The 27,136-nt window shown below is 45.0% G+C and overlaps 1 protein-coding gene across 1 annotated transcript in view; it reads left to right on the top strand.

The window, feature by feature from the left end:
- Positions 1–27,136, top strand: part of ABCA13 (ATP binding cassette subfamily A member 13) — a 2,251,223-nt gene that overhangs the window by 147,424 nt on the left and 2,076,663 nt on the right. The window contains exon 6 of the mRNA XM_069613428.1: positions 16,405–16,523. Within this exon, the coding sequence (XP_069469529.1) occupies positions 16,405–16,523 (119 nt within the window). The remainder of the gene's footprint in view (positions 1–16,404; positions 16,524–27,136) is intronic.

Here is a 27,136-nt window from a genome sequence, read left to right as displayed (position 1 = left end):
GCTGGTATTCTGCATTGTGGACTTCGGAGTTCTTCTCTTCCTGGTTCCATCTGGTTCTCCCCGGAGTAACGGTAAGCCTAGGGGTTGTTATCAGAATTGGGATCAACGTATTGCATTCTTTCTGTTGTGTTCGGGTTTGGTCAGAAGGGCGGTTGTTATATTATCTGTATTGTGTTAACTCCTCACTTACAGATCCAACGCCTGTCCTCGGCTACCCGTACCACCCTGACTTCTGCATTACAACTTTTGCGTCATCTACATTACAACTCCTGCGTCCTCTGGGTCTCATCAGGTATCCGTTCTTTCCTCTGATTGATCGCTCTGGCTGTCTATTCCTGGGGCCAGAGGGTTCCATCGGGAGGAAGAACTCTTCGGCTACACGACGTGGGCAACTGGATTCTGACATAATCAGAAGCCATTCAATATGGATACCAATGAGACGCTGTCCACTATTTTACAATTGGTGGCCGATTTACGTAATGATATGACTGCGGCTCATTCAGCCACGCAGCGACGCATTGATGAGTTGCAAGCAGGGTTCCAACCCCTTGGGGCAGCTGCCCCACCTTTGGCCAGTGTCTCTGGGGCAGGTGCTGGTCCATCCCAACAGGGTGCTGGACCAGTTTATATGACTACCCAGTTCCCTTTGGCTCCACCGGAACGCTTCAGTGGAGACCCCAAGACCTTTAGGACCTTTTTGAACCAATGTAGACTACACTTTCTGTGTCGTCCTGCCTCTTTTCCAGATTCCACTACTAAGGCGGCGTTTCTGTTATCTCATTTAGGGGGTACCGCGGCTGCCTGGGCTAATCCGTTGTTGGAAGAGGGCAGTCATCTTCTTTACAATTGTGACGCCCTAATTGAGGCTATGAGTCGTGTGTTCGACACACGTTATGCCACACAAGCTACGGATTTAGAACTGCTTGGTCTCCAACAAGGCAGTACACCTCTCCTGTCCTATCTAGCCAAGTTCAATCAGCTGGTGGCGGAAACAAATTGGCCCGAAGAGAAGAAGGCCTCTCTCTTCTATAAAGGGCTATCCGACTCCCTAAAAGACACACTGGCTACCGTTCCGGTGATACCTACTGCTTTTTCGGAACTATTGGATTTGGTTCTCCAGATCGATTCCCGACAAGCAGCACGGAGGGGTGAAAAGAGAACGGTTCCTCCTGTTGCTATCTCCGTTCCTTTACCTGCCGCTGGATCCACGGAACCCATGCAGATTGGGGCACTTAGAACTCCTCTCTCGGCTGAATTTAGGGAACACCGGAGAAAGAATGGATTATGTTTCTATTGCGGAGGTTCAGACCACTTGCTCCGAGAATGTACCAAAAAACCCGCTAAGAAACAGGGAAACGCCAAAACCCGGTGACTGAAGGGGTCCAGATGCCGGGTGTTTCTTCGATAGACCCTACAATATACAGTCCTTATTGTCTATCTGTTTCCCTGTCGTCTCCCGGTTCTGAGAAATGGGCCGTGATGATGGTCCTGGACTCAGGCGCCACAGGGAATTACGTGGATGCCACTTATGCTCAGGGGTTGGGTCTGCCAGTTATGCACAAATCATGTCCTGAAGTGGTAAATTCGGTAGATGGCTCTTCCTTGGTCTCTGGGTTAGTGACGAAGCGGACTACTGACCTCACCATGATCACTGACTGCGGTCATCAAGAGAGCATCTACTTTGATCTCATTGCGGCACCACAGTTTAAATTCATTCTCGGCTTACCTTGGTTAAGATTGCATAATCCTTCTGTGGATTGGCATTCTGGGGAAGTATGTTTTCCGTCGGATTACTGTGAAAGGAGATGCCTCACTATCAGTTCGGAGATCATCAATCCAAGTCATGCTCTTGCTGAAACTACCCGTACTGTGGGGGCAGTACTTTACACTGTCCTTCCTATGGTGTACAGGAAATATCAGGACGTATTCGACGCACGTGGGGCAGAGATACTTCCACCCCACAGGCCCTATGACTGCCCTATCGAGCTGATTCCTGGAGCTAAGATTCCGTCTGGGCGCATATATTCCCTGACCCCTAAAGAGGACGTGATTTTGAAGGAATATATTGACAAATCCTTGAGTACTGGCTTTATTCGTCCTTCCCGCTCACCTGCTGCCTCACCCATGTTCTTTGTCCCTAAGAAGGAGGGGGACCTGCGTCCTTGCATCGATTACCGTGCTTTAAATGCCGTCACGATCAGAAATCAGTATCCAATTCCTCTGATTTCAGTCTTATTGGACCAATTGGGTGCAGCTAAGGTGTTCACTAAATTGGATTTGAGGGGAGCCTACAATCTCGTCCGGATTCGCGAAGGCGACGAGTGGAAGACGGCCTTCAAAACCAAATATGGCCTCTTCGAATACTGCGTTATGCCCTTTGGCCTATGTAACGCTCCGGCGACCTTCCAATACTTCATCAACGACGTATTTCATGACATGCTAGACCAGTACGTAGTCGTTTACTTAGATGACATCTTGGTCTACTCTCCTTCGGTGGACACTCACGTCATCCATGTCTCCAACGTTTTGCAACGTCTAAGAGAGAACCACTTGTATGCTAAGTTGGACAAGTGCAGGTTTCATGAAACTGAGGTAGAGTTCCTAGGCTATGATATCACTAGCCGGGGAGTGCAAATGAGCCAGTCTAAGATCACCGCGATATTGGAGTGGCCTCGTCCTGATACCTTGAAGGCTCTGCAATCCTTCCTAGGTTTTGCAAATTTCTATCGGCGGTTTATCCAAGACTTTTCAGCCATTGCCTCTCCACTTACTAAACTAACCAGCACTAAAAGTTTGTTTGAATGGAACGAGGAAGCTCAACAGGCTTTTGAGGCCTTAAAATCTGCTTTTACCACGGCTCCCGTCCTTCAACATCCGGATCCCTCTTTGCCTTTCATTGTAGAAGCAGATGCTTCAGATGTTGCACTGGGAGCTATCCTGTCCCAACTTTGCCCCGAGTCCGCTGGTTTACATCCTGTTGCGTATCACTCCAGAAAACTCACCTCTTACGAGAGGAATTATACGATCACAGAACGGGAATTGTTGGCTGTAAGAGACGCCTTTATGGTATGGAGACATCATCTTTTGGGGTCTTCCGAACCAGTTCAAGTGTTTACTGATCATTGGAATCTCTTGGCACTGCAATCAGTGAAGTGTACCACGGCACGTCATGCCAGGTGGCATGAATTTTTCGCCATGTTCAACTTCACCATTACCTATCGCCCTGGTTCTCTGAATTCGAAGGCTGATGCTCTTTCCCGCATCCATGGAGTCCCTGAACCATCCGAGCTTAAAAGAGCTCTTCTATTACCCAATCAAGTGGTGTGTGGGTGTACCTTGCGCCCCTCTCTGAAAACAAGGATACAAGAATGGGTGAGAACTACTCCCTCCGAGATTTCTAGCCTGGGGTTGGAGGTCATCAATTCATTGCCTTATAAGAAGGGTAAAATATATGTGCCTGACTCCGACACAAGACACACCGCCATACAATGGTGTCACGATTCAGCGGTAGCGGCACATCCAGGTACTGGGAAAACTATTGACCTTTTGAGAAGGTGGTGCTGGTGGCCCTCCATGTCACACGATGTTCGGGAATACATCGTTTCTTGTGCCATTTGTGCACAGTGCAAACATCAACCGGGCAAACCGGTGGGCCTGCTTCAACCCATGCCTATTCCAGACAAGCCTTGGTTTATGGTCTCTATGGATTTCGTAGTAGAGCTTCCGGTAGTCGACGGCTACGACACTATATGGGTGGTCGTGGACTATTTCACTAAATCAGCCTTGTTTGTACCCTGCCAGGGGATTCCTTCTGCTCCGGTTTTGGCGGAACTGTTCTTGAAGAACGTCTACCGAAGATTCGGTCTGCCTTCCATTCTTGTTACTGACCGGGGACCACAGTTCACTTCTCGTTTTTGGAGAGCCGTGACTTCAAAGTTGGGTATAGACGGCAGGTACTCTAGTGCATACCATCCACAAACCGATGGGCAAACAGAGAGGCTTAACGCCACCATGGAACAGTATCTACGATGTCTTACCCACCAACGCCAAGATACGTGGGTTTCTGTTCTACCTCTGGCCGAGTTCGCCTACAATAACTCTATGCATACGGCGACAGGTGTATCTCCGTTCTTTGCACTATATGGCCAGCACCCCCGTTCTTTGCCCAGTATTGCTGATTAGCCATTACAAAATCCGGCTGCCTCTGGTTGTCTTAGGAACCTATCAGATACCCACGCTATAGTTAAGAGTCAACTATTACAGGCCCAGTCACGTACTAAGTCATCGGCAGATGCACATCGCTCACCGGCTCCTAACTACCGACCGGGGATGAAGGTCTGGCTGTCCACAAAAAATCTACGCCTGCCTGGTCGAAGATCCCTGTTGCCTCGGTTCGTGGGTCCCTACAGCATTCTGCAGGTTATTAACCCTGCGGCCCTCCGATTGGCTCTTCCTGCAAAATGGAAGGTACACCCGGTATTCCATGTCTCTCTAGTGAAACCATGCCACCCATCTACCAGACTTCCTGCTCATCCACCTCCGATTAGGGTGCGTGGTTTTGATGAATATGAGGTGGGTGCGATCTTGGATACCAAAGTCCGAAGGGGCAGACGTCTCTATCTGGTCGATTGGAAGGGCTATGGTCCCGAAGACCGTACGTGGGAACCTGTGGGAAACATCCATGCTCCGGCCCTTTTGTCTCGTTTCTGGTCTGCTCGGGGGGTGACACCCCCTTTGAGGGAGGAAACTGTCATGTACCGGCGTGTAAGCAGTGTCAAGAAACGGATGCATAGCCCTTTAAGAACACTACAACCAGGGGCTTGGAAGTTGGCATGGCAACGCTGGCGTCCTCTCAGCGTTTCCCACGGTCGACGCTGGAAGCCGCGGAACGCTGTCATGTGACCTCACCTTTATATTCTCCGCCTACACTCCAGATCGGTGCTTCTGATTGAGAATTGGTGGCGCCTCGTATCTTGTACCTTGTATCCAGTTTTCCTTATCATCCCGGTTCTGTCCCTTTCCCTTCCCCTTCCCTCCAGCATTTCTGATTACCTCGTTGCCTCGACCCGGACCGTTTACCTGGCTTTGGATTTTGGACTGCCTTGTTCTTGTCTGCTGCCCGCATCATTCTTCGACCTCGGACCGCTCACGGATTTCCTAGCCTTCGCCCATTAGTTTTGGTTGCTCTTCGGTTGTCTTCTGGATCATCAATCATCTGGACTGCATCTGGGTATTTTGAGGAACTTTGGAACTTCTCTTGAACTTTTGGATTGTTGACCTTGGAACTCTTGAACTTTTGGATTGTTGAACTTGGAACTTATGAACTTCCAACCTGGGGTTTCCTTGTGACGCACACTATCTAGTGTGTAGTAGGCGTCCTCGTGCCGGCGGGATAGGTGGTTGAGCTTTGCTGGTATTCTGCATTGTGGACTTCGGAGTTCTTCTCTTCCTGGTTCCATCTGGTTCTCCCCGGAGTAACGGTAAGCCTAGGGGTTGTTATCAGAATTGGGATCAACGTATTGCATTCTTTCTGTTGTGTTCGGGTTTGGTCAGAAGGGCGGTTGTTATATTATCTGTATTGTGTTAACTCCTCACTTACAGATCCAACGCCTGTCCTCGGCTACCCGTACCACCCTGACTTCTGCATTACAACTTTTGCGTCATCTACATTACAACTCCTGCGTCCTCTGGGTCTCATCAGGTATCCGTTCTTTCCTCTGATTGATCGCTCTGGCTGTCCATTCCTGGGGCCAGAGGGTTCCATCGGGAGGAAGAACTCTTCGGCTACACGACGTGGGCAACTGGATTCTGACAGAAAGAATCCATATTCGTAGAAACCAGTGGTTAAGGGAGAAAGAGGACTAGAAAGGAGGTGAACAGTCACAGGGCCTTCCGTAATGAAAATAAATGAAGAGGTGTAAATGCACGAACCGTGTAGTGTAGTAAGCAGAAAAAGTCCTTCAAGAAAAATAAAATAGAGCAATTATTGACCAAAAAACAGAAGTCCACCAAGAAGGGTTTAAAAGCACCTATGTAGTAAAATTGATGCAGGTAAATTATATAAATCAATGCTAAAGGGTAGAACAGATTCTCCTAAAAACAGTCAAACATTGCTATGTACAAAATATCGACATAACAATTCTCACAAATTTGAAAATTCAAAGCAGTGCATTCCAAGAATCTTCATGTCTCGCAAACAGAGAAGAGTGGGTTAGAGAAGAAAATCTACATATGGGGCAACAAAGACCCTTGAGACTAATCCAAGCCATTATTCTGATCAGAAAAAGCCATGTAGTTGGTAATGGCCAGTCTAATGATATTAGATGAGTAAAAGCATGAAGGTAAATACAGATAAAATCTTTCTGGTTAAGAGAGTGTCAACTAATAAACAGATTTACATCATGCAAAACATTGTAAATTAAATGCCTCATTCATTCCTTTAGGATGCACTATATCCAACAAGTAGATCGAGTGCATCTCTCTCTGCATAGGTTTTTGAATTTTGTTGCCACCCCTGGATGATATTCCAACTACTACTAGGATCATACATCTAATCTGAGCCAGGTTGTGTCTATTCTCCTTGAAATGTCTTGCTACAAGTGACTTCAATTTCTGTGTGCAAATGTTGGATTTGTGCTCAAGCCATCTTTCTCTTGATGTCCTGCTAGTTTGTCCAGCATAGAAGAGCCCACATGGACATTTTATAGCACCGATCGCTTCAGTGCTGCTGCATGTGGCACAATCTTTGAGAGCAATTTTCTGACCTGTGTGAGGATGTTTGATTGTGTTACCTTTAATAACATTGTTGCAGTTACTGTACTGCAGATACAGGTATGCACTCTCTTTTGCATTTCGTGAGCATCCTTTGCATGTCTGGCTGATTTATTTTTCAGCTCTCACTAGTCTGTCTCTAAGATTCTGACATCTCCTGTAGGCCATCATTGGCAGTTTGGGAAATAATTTCTGCAGTTGAGGATCATGATGTAAATGTTTCCAATTGCTACAACTGATTCTACACAGGTACAAACTTTGTCTCAAGAATTCAGAAATGTAGAAAAGTGGAATACCCTTGCCTTTGGGAACTTGGTGAAATAGTGTTTTCCTGTCTAGTACTTCAGTCTTCTGTATATCTTTGTCAATGACCTCCAATGGATAACCTCTCTTAAGAAATATGGCTTTTTGGGCAGTGTATTCTTACTCAAGTGATATGGTATTGGTAGTTATTCTCTTGATCCGTAAAAATGTACTATAAAGTAAACTTTGCATCATTTGTCTGGGGTTAAAGCTGGCATAATGTAAAACATTGTTTATGTCCGTGGGTTTATGATACACATTAGTTTGAACCCCCATGTCCAGAATCCCCAGTTTCACATCAGAAAGGTGGAGGAATGTTTTCCAATCTCAAGAGTAAATTTATTGCGGGAGTGTATTTCAATGAGATATTCATAGAATAACAATAGTTGCGTTCTAGATCCAGACCATATCCCAAAAATGTCATCTATATATCTCCTCCAAGTTATGAGATCTCAACCATTGTTCATTCTCCAAAATGTATTTCTTCTCAAAGTAGTACATGAAAATAGTAGCATAGGCTGGAGCCATGGCTGAACCCATAGCTGTCCCCGAGATTTGTGCTTAATATTGATTATCGTACCTAAAGTAACTGTTGTGCAGAATGATGTACATTAACTCAATAATGAACTGTTTGTTTCCTCTCACTGTATCATCTCTCAGTATCAACCATTCTGCTGCTTCTAAACCCTCTTGGTGATGTATAGAGGTGTAAAGACTACCTACATCTAGTGCAAGCAGTATATTGGTATCAGAGATTGTGTCTAAACTTTTATGATGATTGAGGAAATGTTTGGTGTTGCGTACATAAGTCTCTGTTAATGGTACAAGAGGTTGTAGTACTTTGTCTACATAGATAGCCAGCGAGTCAAAAACACCATCTGTTTGTCAATTGTCTTTTAACCTTGTGTCAACGTTGAGTGTCCTCCCCTGCACCCTAGTATATATAAACATTTTGTTTACATCGATTTTACTACTATTACTTGTTGGTGTGCATCAATGCCATTTCTTTATATCTATTATCAAGACTGTCCAGGTGCCATGATGATTTCATAATCTCCCGCCCATGACCATGTCTGATGGGGGAGATGGATGGGAAGAGGCCCCCATCATGCCTGCTGTTTCTTCACAGTAGCTGAGGTCTTGTATACAGGGTGCTCCTTCCCCTGCCCTTAGAAACTCTATTCAATGGAAACATTGGCTTAGTTGACTGCTAAAAGGATCTCTACCATTGAGGTTTTGGCTTCACTGGGATTAACAGTTTGGAGTCAGACTGAGCTTGTTTGAGAAATTCACCACGTTTAGGAAGAAAGAGTTTTTGACCTTAAGGCACCTTGAAGCAAAATTGGCACATGGAGGAGATGGGGGGTGAGGGGGTCTGTATGCTTCCTCACAGGCTTCCTTAGCTAGTCTGCAATAGAATGCGAATGCCTAAATCTGCTGTGTGAAGGTGATGACATTATCAATCAAACAACCTCAGTGTAAAGTGCTACAAACCACATATAAAAGCTGAATCACATTTACCAGTGGAGCAGGAAATTAAATACCTTCCCGATCCATAGCACTTAGTCCTGTTCATTCCTCCAGTCCCAGGGTCCGATGGGCAAGATCTGCACAGATGTGATGTTATCATTCTTCTGAGACATGTACATGCATGGACCGAGAGGACATCCGTATGGAAACGCAAGCCAGCTGATCCCCTGAACCATCGCCTCACCTACGGCTCCTGGCAAAACATGTTCTGCTTTGCCTCCATTTTAGTGGAGCCCAGCAATCATGAAGGTACTTTGTTCTGGCTCAACTCCGGTCACCAGTAGCACGTGATGTAATAATGAGCTGTTCCCAGTTTCACTGGGTGACTGATGACTGTCAATGCATCTGCTCAACAAGACTTTTCACGCTGTCCACAACTCACAATCTTCTGCTCAGCAGAATAATGCGAGGAACAGGACCTATACTTTCCAATGTTGCTTGACAGACAAAAAACAGGAAATGGTTGGGGCAGGACCTCCTTTTACAACACTTCCTAGGAGGAAGGGCCATGATATAGGAAATAAAAGAAAAACTGCTTGCTAGCAGATGTCTGCTTCAGGCAGAAACCACTCCATCTGTTAAGACTGTGATGAGGAAGATAGAATGAGGGGGTTATTATAAAGTATATTTACACTTTTTGGACTGCAGTACCAAGCACAAAAACATTGTTTTAACCTGTTTTCACCAGATTTAATAATCTATTTTTTGCACTACGCAGTGCAAATGATTGGAATTGCACAGATGGGCTCAAGTGCATGGAGGTGCAAATATAAGTAATACCATTTAGTCCAGAAGGATTGCAATGTTATGTGCTCTGTAGCTCAGAAAAAAAACACATCTTATATCTACGGTAAGATGTCTACGGATGCAGGGAGTGCCTTACATGGTCCAGACACTAATATATGCAAGTGAGCTGGCCAGCGCAAACTTTGTGCTGTGGCATAGCCCCCTGGAAATGTGCAAGCCACCTTTGTGAATAAGGTGACTTGCACATTTCTCAAGTAATGCAAATAGAAAATGCATCCTGTGTGTTTTTTTATTTGCATATCTTGTTGTGAACTTTGCACTAAGTGTTTTAAAAGAAATATATATCACGAACAATTAATGTTAGTTTATCTTTTAAAGAAAAGCCAGATCAAGGCATTAGTCATTTAAAAACGTTGCTTTCTTTGGTCATCCCTGGCAGGAAAGGTTCGGAAATAATGACGTATTCTATTAACTTTAGACTTTGTTTGCTTTGAATATGGACTGGCAGGAAAACGCCTGACCTCTTCAAACAAAATATTACAGCAACATTTCATCAGCATTAATTGTCCTAACTTAACTAAAATCTGTCTTTGAATCCCTTATAGGTTTGTCCGAACCAGAATTACCCAATTATAGTCAAAATTCACGTGATTAGGGGTGCAGCTGAATTTATGCAACCATGCTTACGGACCATGTCCAGTTAACATACTTCCGGTGTGGTGGGTGAAGCAGCCACAGGTGATGACATCAATTGTTTTAGCTTTGTGAGGCTATCCATGGGGGTGGGGGGGGAGTCATGCAGAGGGCAACAGCCTGAACGGATGGGTATGGTGTTTATGAGAATGTGTGCTATTGTGATGATTGCTAAAGGAATGGAGAGGTTTGCAGTCGCAAAATAGCTGGCAGTGCCATTACAAGGTGTGGGGGCCCCAGTAATGGAATGCCGGGATCACGGCCATGTGCTCGTCGGGATGGGGCTAATCCTCAATGATATATTGCAAGTCTGTTGCTATGCTGTTTTTTCACCATCCCCCTTAGCAGGCTAACATTGTTCCTTAAGAAGGACACATCCTGCTTCTGGGTGCACCAACCATAGTACATGGTCTGAATCAAGAAGCGCAGGGTGCACGGCATGTCTGCTGGTGCTTTCTTTCTGGCTCCTGAAAGTCCTTCTTCATATTCCTGCCATTGCTGAACGTCAGCCTCACCATAGTTATCCACTACTTGCAGCTTCATCCCCTAGCCTAGGGTTGTCCAACTAGAGGCCTGGAGGACCAGAATCCTGATGGGTTTTCAGGATATCCTTCATTCATATTCATGAGAAGAAATTTGCATACATTTAGAATCATTGTATGCAAATCTATCTCATGAATCCGATTGAGGGTATCCTGAAAATCTGCCCTGTTTCCGGCCCTCGCGGCCTGGAGCTGGACAACGCTGCTAGCCACTCCCCCACATGGGTGTCATCTACTTTCTTCTTGTGCAGTCTCTGCACCTCCATCCTATTGCCGAGGTCACAAGCGCACGTTATGACCCCGGCTCATTTTCCGGCTCCATAGTGCTACCTGGCTTGGGCATGTTCATATGGCCCTGACCTTTCCCACACCTGATGGTTTCATTCAGTGTCAATGACTCATCCAGGATGATGACCGGCCATGGCAGAGGTGTCAGTGCTAAAGAAAAGCAACACAAAGTACAGCATGTTCATATCCTGGGCCCTAACACAACGGAGGAACGCACTAGTACGTATTGAATCAAATCCTTCCAATACCAATGAATGAATATGAGACTTGCAATGGAAGGGTTTATAATGGTCTGTAATGGAGAGAACATAACAGACAGCACTGCACCCTTATCCAGTAGCAAGCCGTCCACTGCCAGGAGGGAATGAGTGAGGCACACAACACGGGCGGCACAGTAATCGACTCTATTGGATAGGACACAACAGACAGTACTGGACCCCCATACAGTCTCAAACATTTCCAATGCCAAAAGAGAATTAATGGGGCAGGTAGAGTGGGACGGCGCTGTAATGTAAAGCGCACAACTGAAAGTGCCTGCCAATAAAACATGAACAATGTATTCGTGTATAAGCACAACACTCAGCCACTTACCTAAGCCGGAGAAGATGACCGTGTGCTTCACTTTAGGGGGTCACTTTAGCACCATATATCCTTCTTGTTCCTGGATGGGCTAAACACAGTGGTCCTCGCCAATCAGAACTCTGCAAAAAGGGAAGAGCAGGTTCAGTTTACAAGCTATTTACTTATTAATGTACTTAATTTATAAAAAAATCACAGACAGCAATACATTTTTGGCACAAACACGCTTACTAAATTGACCAATGATAACCGAGCAGAGAGGACATGGGTCCTTTACAATGGGGTGGGAGAATGTAACTTGAACGCTAGATGTTACAGGGGAAGGTGGCCACATAAACCGCTTTACAAGGACGGGACAGATTGACATACAGGGGGAGGAGGGGGGGGTTCATTGTGAAGTGAAAATAGTTTGTGTATAACGGGGATACATTTCTGACTTCATTTGAAAGCTCATTATGCATATGTTGTGTGCAGTAGAGCCAATATTCCAGATGGCATTCTGGGATATGTAGTCCTAACTCTCTAATGGGGGAAAAAAAGAAATGTAGCTGCCAGCATCTCTACGGCAGCACTGCCACACAGCACTGCCACAAAACACAAGATTTTCACTTCCTGACAGCATGACTTTCAAGAAAGCATGTACAGTAAGCTACTAGAAGTTAGTGTGTTTCCCTCAGGCTTGCTTTTGTATTTACTCTATAGTAACGGGGGTTTTGTATGCCATTTGTACAATCATCTGACACACACCTGTGATACAAGATACATCTCTGGGCCATATACTCTACTGGAAAATACCTTTTTGCCCTGTGTATGTTACAGTACAGTAATGGCTTTACGCTAGAATGAATCCCAGAAAAACTGAAAATAACAAATATACTAATGTATACTGTAAAAACAGCAGAGAATACATTTAAAAAACGAATAAATAACTAACAATATATTGTCTCCCATGCTTATTTCTACCACCCAAAACAATTACAATAAATTAAAACACATTCTATAAAACAGAAGTGTTAAACTAAAACATTAAACAGGTAATAAATAACCTGTCTAAAATCTACTGTTAACTGATTTTAGTGGAGTGTATCAAAGCCTAGGACTAGTAGTAACCTAGTTAGTTGGTGAGGCACCGGCCTAAAACCCTGGTCCTCAATCTCCTCAATTTATCATGGGCTCTCCAGGTAGGGGCTCAATCCTGCAGCCACCGACGTTGCAGAGAATGGCAGGTACATGAATGCTATGCTGATGGTCAGTCAAAATGTCGAAATAAAAAAAGTCGAATTTATTATTTTTTTTTTTGGGTTCGGTAACTAAAAAAAAAGGGGTCAAATAAAAAAATAGAAAAAAGGGGGGTTGAGGGGCAACCCCCCCATTTCGAAAAAAAACATATTGAAAAAGAAATTAGACTTTTTTTTTGATATTTTTTTTGACATTTTGATTTTCGACATTTTTGTTTTCGACCAAATCACTATAAACCATGAAGGCTTATTTGCTTGAAAGGACACCTGCGTCACACTCGCCTTTTCACAGTGCTGTTAAGGCCGGGCTAAGTGCATGAATGTGCAGGTGCTTTTGCACCGTGTTCAATGACAAGAGCCCCCTAGTGGTGAATGGATAAACAGTGTCCTGGAAGGCTGTGTCCAAAATAATGACTAAGTTTGTTGGTGAAGTGGCCGATTCTGCCAATAAATAAGAGCACATGTCTACACATGTAGCTCCCAAGTACAGTATGTCTCATGGGATTGACATAGCATTACCAGTGTTTATGTAAAGACTATAGTCCATGCCCTTGCACAAATTGAACCTCTGCAGCTCTAGATTGAATTATATGAGAACAGAAATAAGAAAATAAAGAAGGCAAGGGCATTTGGCTGAGAGTCTGAAGTTGTTGCTGCTTGGTATGTGAGCCCATCAAACTGTCCTCTAGCCCAGCTTTTCAGACTGTCCAGCTGTGCAAGCTCTTTCCACGGTCCCCCAAGTGCAAGCTTCACTCTACACACAGTGACTTGGCTCATGTACACTGTTCAGTGTGCCCTGAGCTCCTGACGCTAATTAGTAATTTGATCCCCTCAGCATGCTTCCCATGTCACAAGCAGCTCTAACCCCTACTGTCCCCAGCGCTTCACACTCCTCACCACCGGGTCCCTTGGTGTCACTGCCCACTAGTCGTACATGTTCATATTGGCCAGACATGACAATCATGAATCTCGCACTGCAGAGGGTTCACACTTATGCATGCACCCTCCTCCGGCAAGTGTTCCATGCTAGAAACCCCTCACCACTGCATCCCTTATTTAATGATAGTGATGTAGACTGTACAATCAATGTATTTACAATGAATAGGCATTAGTTCCTACAAACCGTGTCAAACCTGGTGCAATCTCTGCACTGCATTACATTATGCAGAATACAATCAAGGACCATGAACCGCACATCTCTCCTAAGTTCTCCAACTCAGATCAACACATCTGTTTTCCCAGTGGGCTGGGTTAGGCCCATACCCCACAGAGCAGGGGCAGAGAGTGTTCTACTGCCCCTTGGAGACAGCAAAAGGTTACAGTTTGCACCTCTTCAGTACTAGGGAAGCTACCATGCACAAGAGATGGTCTTTGAATTTCATTATTCTAATGATCCCTAGACCTGCATTAAGGTGCAATAGCCGAGTGGCTAGCACAACTTTTTTCGAAGCAAAAACTTCTCAAAGCTTATATTTTAACAAATATTGAAAAAATAACATTATGAAAAAGTGTTAGCTTTCCACCCATTGAAGACAAAAACGCCGGAGAGTGGTCCTGTGTAACAATAAATATCAGTTTATAGGCATATATGATGTAGTAAAATTAAAATACTTCTTAAAGACAATGGGCCCATTACGAGTCCAGAAACAAGGGCGTAGGCAAGCTTACCGGCACCCTTGTTACCGGATTGCCACACTGTGCTCTCCTGCCGGGGACCATCTTATTCTCTCTGTATAGCTGTCTTCTTTCCTGTCCTCTCCACTTTCTTTAACACAGAGCACTTTGTGTGCGATATTAGAAGGCAAAGCTCACTTGTCCCAAAGACAGGGATTTGACCCCAATAACAAGCTTGCTCTCGTCCAATTACCCGCAGAGTTTTGCCTTTAAAAGAATGGGTCTACCACCCCGTTTATTAATCTCTGGACTTCAACCCTTGATGAATTCATTTGGACACTGCTGGAGGAGAAGCATTTCCGGAGTCCTCCAGTTTTGAGGTGAAGACCGGTAATCCAAGTTAGAGGCAAGCTCTGCTCCCTAATCATCCCCAGAGCATGTTGGGGGTGACCACCTCCAGGAACAAGACCTGCCTCTCTGATAGCAGCACTGGTATCCAGAACCATACCATGCTGAAGGACTCCTGCAGGTGTGTGCAAGCCTCTCCCTTGTTTTAGAGCCTCAGAACAAGGACTACTCTTGCCCACGCGACCCTGGACCAGTTACCAAACAACACCTATAAGCCACGTTAGACTGGATGCCTGCAATTTAATTGCTGAACTGCTGCAAAATGTGATTCAAGCCGGTTGACCCAGTTCGAACCAACAGGAATCTCTGGAGCTGCCTGTCCCGCACGTACGAACCATTTTACCACTGCACTGTGCCTGCTGACCACACTGTTGCCCCGGGGAGAACAAAGAACTATCACTGCACTTGCAATGCTCAAACTGCTGTTCAAAGCTTCACCCTCTTCATTGCTGATCCAGTCATTGGCCGAACAGACCCTGGTGTTCTCTCCAGGCTGCGTCCTTCGAGCACAGCATCAAACCAACTTGCCTGAGGATCCTGTCATCAGCCCGTCCGCCATGGAACATTGACGGTCAAACCGAACCTGCTGACCTCCACGATCCGCATCGCTTGAGAATCGCTTCGAACCGCAATGACCTTCAGTTTGATTCCAGCTCGACATTTGCTTGGTATCTAGATGAACATGACTGCTTTGTTCGAGCCTGTAACTAACCGTCCACCCAGCGCCAACAAGCCTGGTTAGCAGATTATAGACTGGTAACTGCCCCCGAGGTCCAGTTTTGGACCCCAGAGTCTGGCTACGCCGCTTTAATCACTTCACATTCAAGAACATATCCTTTCTGAAGTACATTGTGTTTTTTGTGCCTGTCTCCCTCTGTCTCATTCCTTAGAGTGCTGCATCTTCCTTTTTTTGCATTCTTTCGGAAGGGGTGGGTTTTTACAGTGATTTCTATTTAGTTATTATTGCATGTGGTGTGTTTAATTAAAAAAGAAATATGTTTATAAAACCTTGAATTACCATTCCTTTGTTTTGGACTGTTATACCATTCAACTGGCTCGCGTTACCAGAAAAGATGAAGGAGTTATAGCTCTTTACTCTGCTTGGGTACATTTATGATTGGGTTCACTCTTGTTTTGTAGAAGTGGGGGCACCTGGGGTTGTGAGCTCAGCCTGTGTAGGTGGAGGTCCTCACGCCCTGGTAGTTTGCGGTTGTTACGCCTGTGGAAAAGCATGTGCCTTAATCTGCATATTATTTGCTTTACATTGTGGAAAAATAAAGGCAGTTCATTCAGAACTTAATGCTGACTCATTTTGCAGTAAACATTGTATGAGTTGCATTCATAGGAGATACCCACGACACACGCATCAGAATTGCTTTTTGTGAAAATGCGTAAACGATCTTGTGCTAGAACACGGACATTATCGAGGGTCACCTAGGCAGCCCCCACATACATCATTGATTGTGCGATTATGAGTATGACAGAGGGTGCGAAGGACCCCAAAACCCACTTCCTCTTACAAAGCAGAAATCCATGCGCTCGCCCAGACTGTGCCCTGGATGCGTAACGTGTTAGTTTAAGCAGAAGTAGGCATGCATTCTTTGTAAAAAAAAAAAATGACTTTTAATTTCAGATCATGCATGGCCACTTTGGGCAATATTGGTTTTCATTTCATAACTTTTTTATTTCAGAAAATCCATCTTTCACGAAAAACAGCGACTGCATGTTGAGGCGCTGCAAAGGCTGGTCCACGCGGCGCTTCCTCTTTTCTCTTATCGAAGGGATCAATTTGATTGGAACTCAGCACCAGGTTTGCTATGCTCTTGGTTTGGGAGTGGTATAAGTAATCTTCTGTTATTTATTAGATTGTACCTTTACAGCAACATTACTGTATTCTTTCATTTTCTTTTTTATGTTTGCAACTGTGTTGGCGAACTACAATTAAGTGCCAAAGAAGGTCATCACGAGTTGGGCGGAACAGTAAAATGTGGGGGCAATGCTATTACTGCTGCATTTATTGCTCTGCCCACTCACGAGTTGTGCGGAAAGTGGGAGTTTACCTCCCCCTTTCCGCCCATTTTCGCCACTATTAGCGCAGTGCTAATTGCGCTGGCGCTAATAGTGGCAAGAAACCTCCATTGGGTCTAAACCAATGGGGATTTACCTCCCCACCCTAAATTGCACCGGACCGAGTTGCGGTAACGCTAATGGCGCTGGGATACCAAAGTCTACTACATTCACAAAGGGCATATTACTGCCTATATTTACATAGCTCTGATCCCGTCAGAACGAGACTGTGGAGTTGATTTATTAATATGTACATTAGATGCATTTTCGTAAAACATTTAAAGGTGTGTTCAAAACAATTGACATTTTATATTGTGCGACAGATACAAGCTTTGACATACCAATGGGAATTCCAAGCTATCATTGAATTTTGTGCAACAATCCATTTGTTCACAATGTCAGCAATCGCATTATGAGCATGGTGGCAAGTAGAAACAGGATATGAAATACCCCCTGTGACGAAATCCTGTTCTGGCCAGAAGAAATGTTAGGAAGAGGAAAGGCTTATTTGTGTCGTGCCCTGTCTTGAACATGACAGATTAACAAACAGGCGAAGACAGAAATGTAGCCATAACCAATTAGTTTTGTTTTGGGTATGTAATACAGGATGGGCAAAGCAACTAACGGGGGACTGTACTGCCTTGGGGTCGCTTCTGGGTCGAGCTGCAGCAGAAGTTTGAGCTTAAATGCGTTTCTGTACTTTTCAACCCCTATTCCAGAAAACACCTTCCCCTCAATCCATCTATTCCCAAACTCTGGCTGCCATCTCCTAAATCATGCACCACAGTGGCTGGCTGTGTTTCTGGGCTTTTATAGCCGTGTGACTTTTACCATGAGGTTGGTCTTTTGATGGGGCGCTTGCTGCATGCTTCAAATCTGCCACCCAAGGCACCCCCTGCCATGGCAGCCTCCTCGGCCAAGGACCAGAGGCTAAGGACTGCTCCAGTGGGGTGTGGTAGAACGTAGCCTGCAGCCATCGACCTGCTGCAACTGATCAGGTAAGTCGAATCTGGGTGTGTTGTATTGTGCTGTGCTCAAAAACATGCCTTTTTTGACAATTCTGCAAAAGTCGAATATGGGTGTTTTCACATTCCAGTAACTGTGGCATTGTTGCTGGTTCTCTCGCTCCCACGTAAATCCCACCCTGCAAGGCATGCCGTTCATTGTTGTGAGTTACTTGTTCCCCTCCTGCGTCTTCCTTTTTTATTACCCGGCCCCCCTCCCTTGCTCCCCTCGCACATTCTGAGTTATGTGCCCCAGGCCTGTGCATCTCTCTCTCTATTTTCTCACCCCTGTTAGGTTCCCGCATCGCAATTTCTGGCGAGGAATATGCAGGTGATAGGCCGCGCCGAGGTGTTATCATGGGCACGGTACGGGAGCTCAATGAGACACGACATGCTTCATATGCTTTGTGCTTCTCTCTGCTGTCTTCCGACAGGCAGGGCCTTTATTACTCCACACGTCATCGCGTTGCTCAAGACGTGAGGCAGATAAAACATTCCTCCTTTATTTTAACTTAACAGAACATTAACAAATAACAATAAATCACCATGGTGGCTCACCCCTGCGTACTCAAATCCACTTCAGGCAAGACATGTCCCTTGCTTCTATGGACCCAGAGTCCCCTTCAATCTTTGTGGTTGTCACTACTAATCCTGCAACTTGCTTGGCCTTTGTGAGCGGCCCTCAGAGTGCATCTATGGAGCCGCGGTGGCAGCATTGTCTGATTCACCTCCCCTATCCTGCTCACCTTCTGTCTGGTCAGGTGCAAGCTCTTTGTCCAATGGCTCACATGGGCTGTCACCTCGAGTGTCCTCTTCCTCCCCCACTGCCGCCGGATGGTGCTGTGCGGGGTTGTCATCGCCTTGTGGTCGCTCACTTCCATACGTCCACATCTCTTTGCGCACTTTCTTAAACCAGGAGGTGTTTCTCATGATGGTTTGCTGTCCTCGACTTGCCGTCACAATCGACCCTTCAGTAATTGTCACCTTCCACAGATGGTGGTCATAGATCGTTTCCAGTTTTGACTTAGTGGAGTTTCGCAACACCAACACATTGTAACCTACTTTGTGTCTAGCATCCCTGGCATTCCTCTTGTGGCTTATGTTTGTTTGCTTTCACTCTTTTTGCACAAGTGCGCTCACTGTCGATATCATCCACACCCTTTCTCGGGTGATGGGGAATGGTCCCGTACATGAGGTCTGCACAGGGTACATTCGCGGAGCTGTGGGTATGACTCAGTAGTTCCTCTAAAACCGTTATAGGTCCACTCTCCAATTGCTATTTTGGATTCTGGAGATGCATAGCACCTTGTTGATTGTGCTCATGAATCTCTCCACATCCCCATTAGCTTGTGGCCAAGGGAGAGTGATGTGGTGCTGCTGGATAAGGAGTTCTTCCATGTATCTCCTCAAATCTGTTCCCTGAAACGGTGGCCCGTTGTCGCTCTTGACACACTGTGGTAAACCATGCGTTGCAAACATCTTCTCCAGTGAAGGTATTACTGTGTCAGCCGATGCAGAGTTGATGATCTCCACCTCAGGGTACCGTGAGTGGTCATTGATTGCTACCAGGAGATATATACCCTCCTGTCCGGTGCAAAAATCGATACTGATAGCGTCCCACCTCGAGGATCTGCATTCTGCTGACTAGATCGGCACTGTGTGTGGGGGTGCCCTCGTGATTTGGCATGGGAGGCAGGCCCCAACGGTGTCGTTTACCTTCGTTTCTAGGTGCGGGAACCACACCCGGTGTCTTATCCCGCCCTTTGTGCGGACCATCCCCTGGTGTCCCTCGTGTGCAAGGGAGACAATCCTGTCTTATAGGCTGCAGGGTATTACAATTTCGGGAGCCCCTCAGGATCAGGCCCTCACTGAAAATTGACAGTTCTGGCCACACCGGGAACATCCCTGTTAGGAAGTCTCTTCACAGCCCAGGTCATCTTGCGAAGCCTCATCTATGTCTGGGATGCTGACTGCTTTGGGCTTCATGGCATATGTGTTCCTCAGTTTCCTCTGCTTCATCCACTTCTCCTGTCACCAGTCATTGGTGCCTGGACAGGAAATCTGCAGGGTTGTCCGCCCACGCCTGGTACCCCAGCTCAAAATCGTACTGTTGTAGGTGCAGTAGCCACTTTCCTATCCTTGCCGGTGGGTGTGCTGATGATCCTGTGAAGATAGGGAATGCCTTGAATCGTTGTCCATAGAGATAGCTATGGAAGTGTCTGCCCCCCCACAGGACTGCTATTGCCTCTTTTTGGATGTGGGAGTACCTCTGTTTAGTCAGTATGAGGGCTATGGATGCGTATGCGATCAGTCGTGTTTCCCCTGTTCTTGACCTCCGCACCAGGATTGCCTCTAGTCTAACTGTGCTTGTGTCCACATGTAACTCCATGCCCAGAGTTGGGTTGTAGAAAGCCACCGTGGTGTCGGCTGACAGTGACTTCTTGATGCACTGAAATGTGTCCATGCATTCTGCCTGGTGAGTTCTCGGAGTGGCTCTGACATAGTGCCCAGATTGGGGATAAACCTGCCACAGTACGTAGCCATGCCTAGGAAGCTGCACACTTCTGTGGGTGCGGTAGGAGGGGAGGCTTCTTTTATATCGGCTACCATGTGGGGGTCAGCTGACATTCCCTTTTTGTTGAACACATAGCCAAAAAACATGATCTCCTCCTTCAGGAACTCTCATTTATCCCTGTGTCATTAAACCAGCTTTCTCCACCCTGTCAAGTACCATTTCTAGGCAGCTGAGATGTTCCTCCTTGTTTTCAGCGTGGATGAGGATATCGTCAGTGATGTTTAGTACACTGGGGATGCCCTGTATTACCTCCTGGATGGCTTGCTAGAATACCTCAGCCAACGAGGAGATACTGAAGCTTAGCCTTTTGTAGTGCTGCAGGCCCAGGTGGGTCGAGAAAGTAGTTATATATCTCGAGTCCCGATATAGCTTGAGCTGGTGATAGCCAGCCTTGAGGTCAATTTTGGAGAAAATCATTGACCCTGTGAGGTCCGTGATGATCTCGTCCAGTGTTGGGGTGGTGTGTCTCTCCCTTTTTATGGCAGCCTTGGGTAGGCACATATTAATGCATAGGTGTTGTGGTCTAACAGAATGTGGAATGTCATGGGTAGAACTTGGGAAGGAATGGGATGGAGAGAAGTTAGTTATGGTATTGGAATAAAGGAGTTCAGACATGCAGGCTGTCTCCTGTCATTATTTAATGGAAGTATGGCAATTGTAATTGTGTAAATGGACACACAACATTTAGCGACGAGGTAGTGACCGACTCATGCTGTTAACGAGGAAAGAATAAGCGATAGAGACACAGATGGTCTGTGGAGGTGACCGAAGAAAATGACTGGTGAGGAGCGAAGGGGCATGTAAAAGTGACTGAAAATGCTGGAGACTGTGATGTGAAGTCGGGAGATGCTAATGAGTATTCATGAGAGGCTAGCATACAGTAGTGGAGAAAGAGAAGTAATGTGATGGGGCAATTAAAGCGAGAAGGAGCGCAACGCTATGAAGGCCCCGCCAGTGTCAGAAAAAGGAAAATAAATGCAGGACAGTGGAAAACAAATAGCATAAAGACAAAATAAACCGAAATATGGAAGCAGAAGGAGGCAAGTAAGTCAAAGAAACAGATAAATGATCCGAGGACGGAGTTGAAAGGCAAGCAGGAAAGATTTTGGAGTGGAAATATAGCACAAATGTGAAGGCGGAGGAGGAGGAAATATTTGTGGTGACGATAAGCCTGCGCAGTGCAGTTACTTATTTATTTTTTTACAATCAGAACTTTGGAGCTTGAGTGACAAAATATAGGGCATATACAAAGGCTAAAAATGTTAAGTGTAACGCTCTACAAAGAAAGCATTTTTTGAAGTGGAACTTACAATGCGCGAGGCACAGCACTCCAGATAATGAAGGCATTGCGTAGTCTGGAAATGTAAAAGAAAGGACCTAATAACGTAGAAAACGTGCATCCATACTTGTTTTGCCTGAGAGAAATCGGAATGTTGTCATAGCAACACATCGGAGACAAACAAAGTAACGCATGCAAATGAAAGTGAGCCCTGATACGTTTGCAGCGTTAAAGAAAATCGAAATTAAGAAATAATAATGAAGTGCTATGTTGGGATATAGCACACACATTCGTAACATGTTAATTTATGAGGGACATAATTAAACAAGAATGCAAAAAAGTAATAAGAAAATACGGCAATCTGAGGAGAATAGAAAGATCACTAATTTACGCAGCTGAGCGAAAAAGCAGATTGAATTCAAGTATCAACAGAACGGGTGTTGTCTTGGCAGCACAGCATTAGTGGAGTTTTCTTTTACATTAATATGAATGAAAATACGGTTGCACTTATATTCGCAGCATTGCAAATTGAAAGGGGTTGGACAGAACAACTGGAGAAGGAAACAAAACAATTTTATTCTGTAGAGATGCAGTCAAGGTGCTAATGTATCATGCAGATAAATGATGCGTTGTCACCAAAGAAGCAGTGAGTCAAGTTGAAATGTTGAAAATGGTGCCATTCACCATTGCGTGAGGCGTTGCATATCATCTGAACAGATATTAAAGTTAAAAGGAAGAGTTCAACAACATCAAATAAGTACGGCCACTTTATTTTGGATTGGTCGTTGTTAACATGACAATATAAATATTGCCAGAGCAACACAGTGTAAAAGCAAGTGTTTCAAGCAAATATTGGAAGAAGGAATTAATGAGATGACATAAAGGCCATGTGCATACGGTGGCAAGAGATCTCAGATTAGCAAATAATAAGGGAGATCTCTACCATCCTAAAGAAGTATTTGCCTCTAAAACCCAAGGGCAATCTGTCAACACTTCGGAGGTAACAAATATAGGACATAATTGATAAACCACACAGGCTGAATATTGACTTAGCAATAAAGGCCCAAAGTATATAGAAATAGTGAAGTTGCTGCATCTGTAGCCGCACAACGAAGCCAACAACACTGTGCTATTTTAACACAAGACGACCAATTCAAAACGGACAAAAACAACAAAGAAAGAAAGAAGGACAATATAACCGAGTAAATAAAAACAAAAGGGGGCTGTGCTGGTACAAAGCAAAATAAATAAGATGTCATGACAAAACTACCAATGCTGAGCCATTACAAAGACACATGAATGCAAAAGATTGTAAACTGTCACAAAACCTTCTGTGGCGACCTGTGCCTTATTAGAAGTCACGTGTGCTCAGTCAAAACAGAGAAAAGACTAATTACTGTCAGCACTTAATAGAAGAGCATATATCAGGACAAAGGAAGTGCTGCCCTACACTTGTGAACTATTAACATAAGCATGTGCCACAAGATAAGATCAGTGGGGGTTAACATGAATATGTGACAAATGAACATTTTTCAGTGAGCATACAAACAATTGTGCTGTACAACGGGCCACAAGGATTTCTTTGTAGCTAGTTACAATCTAGCTGCTACAGTGCTCTGCCAAAAGTGAGTAGCCATGTCTCTTGTTACTCAAGCACACGCAAGTGCAGCCCAAAATGCTAGGATACCAGTGAATTATTTACGGCACCCCAAACCATTCAAGCTGAAGCCACAGGGACAACGGTGGCAAGAATGGATGGAGGAGTTTGAGGATTTTTTGAGAGCAGTTGGCAACCAGGATGCCTCAAATAAAATGGACATATTCGTTAATTTGGTAGGAAAGGAGGTGAAAAATGTGGTGATGAGCATTCCGGCTCAGGAAAGAACAACGTATCAACAATTGGTCTCTGCTATTGGTGAACATTTGGTGGTCCCTCCCAATCGGGACTATGAACGGCATGCATTTAGTCAATGCACACAGAGTCCACATGAAACAGTTGCCCAATTTGCATAACGATTAAAGGGAAAGGCAACATATTGCGAATTTGCAAGCTTTAATGATGATGTGATTAGGTTGAGAATAATTGAAGGATGTACGTCATCACAGCTTCGGAGACCTCTTCTAAGAGTGCCTCGCCCATTAAAGGAAGTCCTGGAATTGGCACGAGTATTTGAGAGAACTGAAGAGCAGGCGGCCAATATGGAAAATAAAAGTGAGTTGAATACCATTACTGGTATCGGGTCTAACAGACAGAGGCAATCCCGATGTTCAAACCTGTTCACCCGACAAAGTGCATGGGATGGTAAAGGAAGGAATCGACCGGAAAAAAAGTGTTACAGATGTGGATTTGATTTCCCACACAGAGGTAGATGTCAAGCTTTTGGTCGGATGTGTATGAGATGTGGACAGAGAAATCACTTTTGGGTTATGTGCAAGGAGGGGGTCTCATCATTGACAACATGGAGACCCAGTGCACAATTGCTACCAAAGAGGAGGTGTGGCATAGTGAGATTTCCTGATGTGAGATCATACTGGGAGAGAGGGAACATACAACCTAGTGCTAGTAGTTATGTGGAAGGGCGTCAGACCCAGCTGGGACGTGTCAAAGCAGTAAAATTAAACCAAAGAAAAGATCTAGCCACAAAACAGTTTGGAAATGGGGGGGGGCATGGACATGGAAGGAAGAGGCTGCAGGCCAGTGTAGAGTGGATAACTTGCAAGAGGAGAATTGAAGAAAATCAAATGCCTGTGAATGAAAGCAAACCTGTACTAAGTAGGCAGAAACAACAACGAAAGAAGATGGGATCCAGCCATGAGAGAGTCCCCAATAGTCATGGCTGCCAAGAGGCCCCTAGTGACTGTCGTGAAAGATACTGGTGTAGCAACAGGAGATGCTTCGCTCTTCCATGCAATGTTCCAGGATGAGTTGGAAGGAGAAACATCCGAGGAAGCAATAAATGAGAAACCTGTTGGTCTCATGTCACTGGATTAATCAAATAGAGAACTGTATGGGGAAAGGAGAAGTGAAGAACCTGGTGGTTTCCTGTCATTTAAAGACTCTGGAAATTCGCCACCTTGTTTGCTTGGTAATGGTCGTCCTCACAGGATCATACACAAGCCCTAACTTCTCATTGAACAAATGTAGACGTGATCGATCCTGTCAGGATGACGAATAGAGTGAACTTTTATGATAAGCAAGGGGGAGGTGTTGTGGCTGAACAGAATGTGGAATGTCGTGAGTAGAACTTGGGAAGGAATGGGATGGAGAGAAGTTAGTTATGGTATTCGAATAAAGGAGTTCAGACATGCAGGCTGTCTCCTGTCATTATTTAATGGAGGTATGGCAATTGTAATTGTGTAAATGGACACACAACAATATCTGCACCTTCCTGGGTTGTTGGGGCTTTTTGGTGACCACCATCGGGGAGACCCGGGTGGTTGGACCAGTTACCTGCTCGATGATGCCAGCCTTTTGAAGTTTGTGCAATTCTTTGGCTACGATGTCCCTCATGTGAAAGGGGTGGTTCTTCTATGAAGGACTGCTCGTGGTTGTACTGTTTGATCAATGTGAAGCTTGATCGGTTTGCCTTTGAGCCATCCAATGCTGCATAGAATGTCTCGGTGTTTGGCTAGAAGGCTGGCGATTTCAGTGGGGGAGGTAATATTGCAAATAAATTGGATGAGTCCCAGGTTTTCTGCAGCCTCCCAGCTGAGTAGGTACTCAATGCAAGCTTTGACCACGTATATTTTGGAGTTGATGCTTATATCACCCCGACTCAATGAGGTTTGGAATCGCCCCACCACAGGGAGTGGTTTGTTTCTGCCATATGCAAACAGTTGGGTGTCTGTGTGCTTTAGTGTGGGCTCAGTTTCCGCAACATGTTTGTCAGCATGACATTCACTGATGCCCCTGTGTCGATGGTCATCAAAGTTCCTGTATGTTCACAATCCACTTTGAGTGTCACCACCTTGGTTCAGTGCCGAGATGAGGTGGACCTTCCCTCTTCTTTTTACCCATCCTGCAGCGATTGCTGTCACTGCTTCCTAGACTTCATCCCCTGATTCGTCTGTTGATGAGTTGTTCTCCGTTACCACCAGGCGTTTCTCCGCCTGTTTCGTCTTCTTTGTTGATTGTTTCATGGGCAGTGGTTGTGTGTTTTGGGTCTGGCCAGCTGATGCCCTGCAGACATGTGGGTAATGGTCTTTTCGGCCACAGGCCCTGCGCGTGGTCCCTTGTACTGGGTAGATCCTTCTTCCGTGTCGTGTGCCTCTGCACCAACTACACTCTGTTGGGCTGGAGATTCTCGGCTGGCTGCCACTGTGGTGAGGTTTGCATCTCGATGATGTCCTCCCTTTGCGAGGGCCGGTTCGTAACTTGTGCAATGGTTGCGGTTGTTGGCACCACCTGCAGTTTCTGAAGGGTGGTACCCATCTGGGCAAATCTTGCATGTGACAGCTCCATCTGGCGTCTTTACTCCAGTATACTTGCTAAAGTGATCCCTCTTTCACTCAGGACCATTCTGTGCAGTTTCTCAGATGACATGCCATTTATATTACTTTTTTTTCTTTTATTGTTTTGTTTTGTATAAACCTTTACAAAACTTAGAATATAAAGTAATTCCATAAAACATGATTCAATAACACATGATTCAATAAAACACGACATAAGATATGTTTTTTAAAACATTATTTTTTCTAACCAAGAGAAGACTTCACATACATCTATTATCATTTAAGAGAATATCAGAGATGGATATACACTTCACCCAGTAATTCGTATTGATTGCCACATTTATAACAAGCTCTTTACCGGACAACTATGTATACAGGTAGCTCCTCAATATATTGACATTGCTATTATTTGTATTCTCACATTGTAACGCAAGGGTGAAAGACCATTTGTGGTCATAGTTATGTAACTAGGCATGTTTTGCAGATAGTCATTTACCCTTATTTTTAAGGAGGCTGAAGACCCATGCAGCATTTCTCACCACAACATTTCTCTATCTACATCTTTTGTGTCTCTAACAAACTTTGCAAAATAGTCTATTCTATGTTGCAGGAGATTGGGACAGAACAAAAGCAGATGCATCAAGGATTCTATCGTGCCAGCTTGCTTACAAAATCTACAGTATTTTTTCTCAGCGTCCGCCTTACCCTATATATTCAGTATCTGATTTGTGTTAAAACATTAAACCTAAATTGCATGGTCTTGTTCCTAAAACACCTTGAGGGATACTTTACCAGATACTCATCTGGCCTGGGATGCCATTTGCAAAAACATATTACTTGACTATAAAGACTAGAATTCAGGATGACAGCGTTATTTTTGAGCCAATCGAATGCTTTAGTTTTTTTCACCTTCCTTGGATTACTAATCAGGGTTACAAGAGAGAGACCCAAGTTTGTCAATATTTTCACACTGGTATTTTTCAGGGATTGCATAAAGTTGGCCTTCAACTCCACATTTAGATGATAGTAGAGAGAGTCCTCTGCAA

The sequence above is a fragment of the Ambystoma mexicanum genome, chromosome 5p, assembly GCF_040938575.1.
Source record: "Ambystoma mexicanum isolate Mex_15411 chromosome 5p, UKY_AmexF1_1, whole genome shotgun sequence".
Taxonomy (NCBI): Eukaryota; Metazoa; Chordata; class Amphibia; order Caudata; family Ambystomatidae; genus Ambystoma; species Ambystoma mexicanum.
The sequence above is the reverse complement of the archived record's forward strand: the minus strand, read 5'-3'. Positions and strand labels throughout refer to the sequence as shown.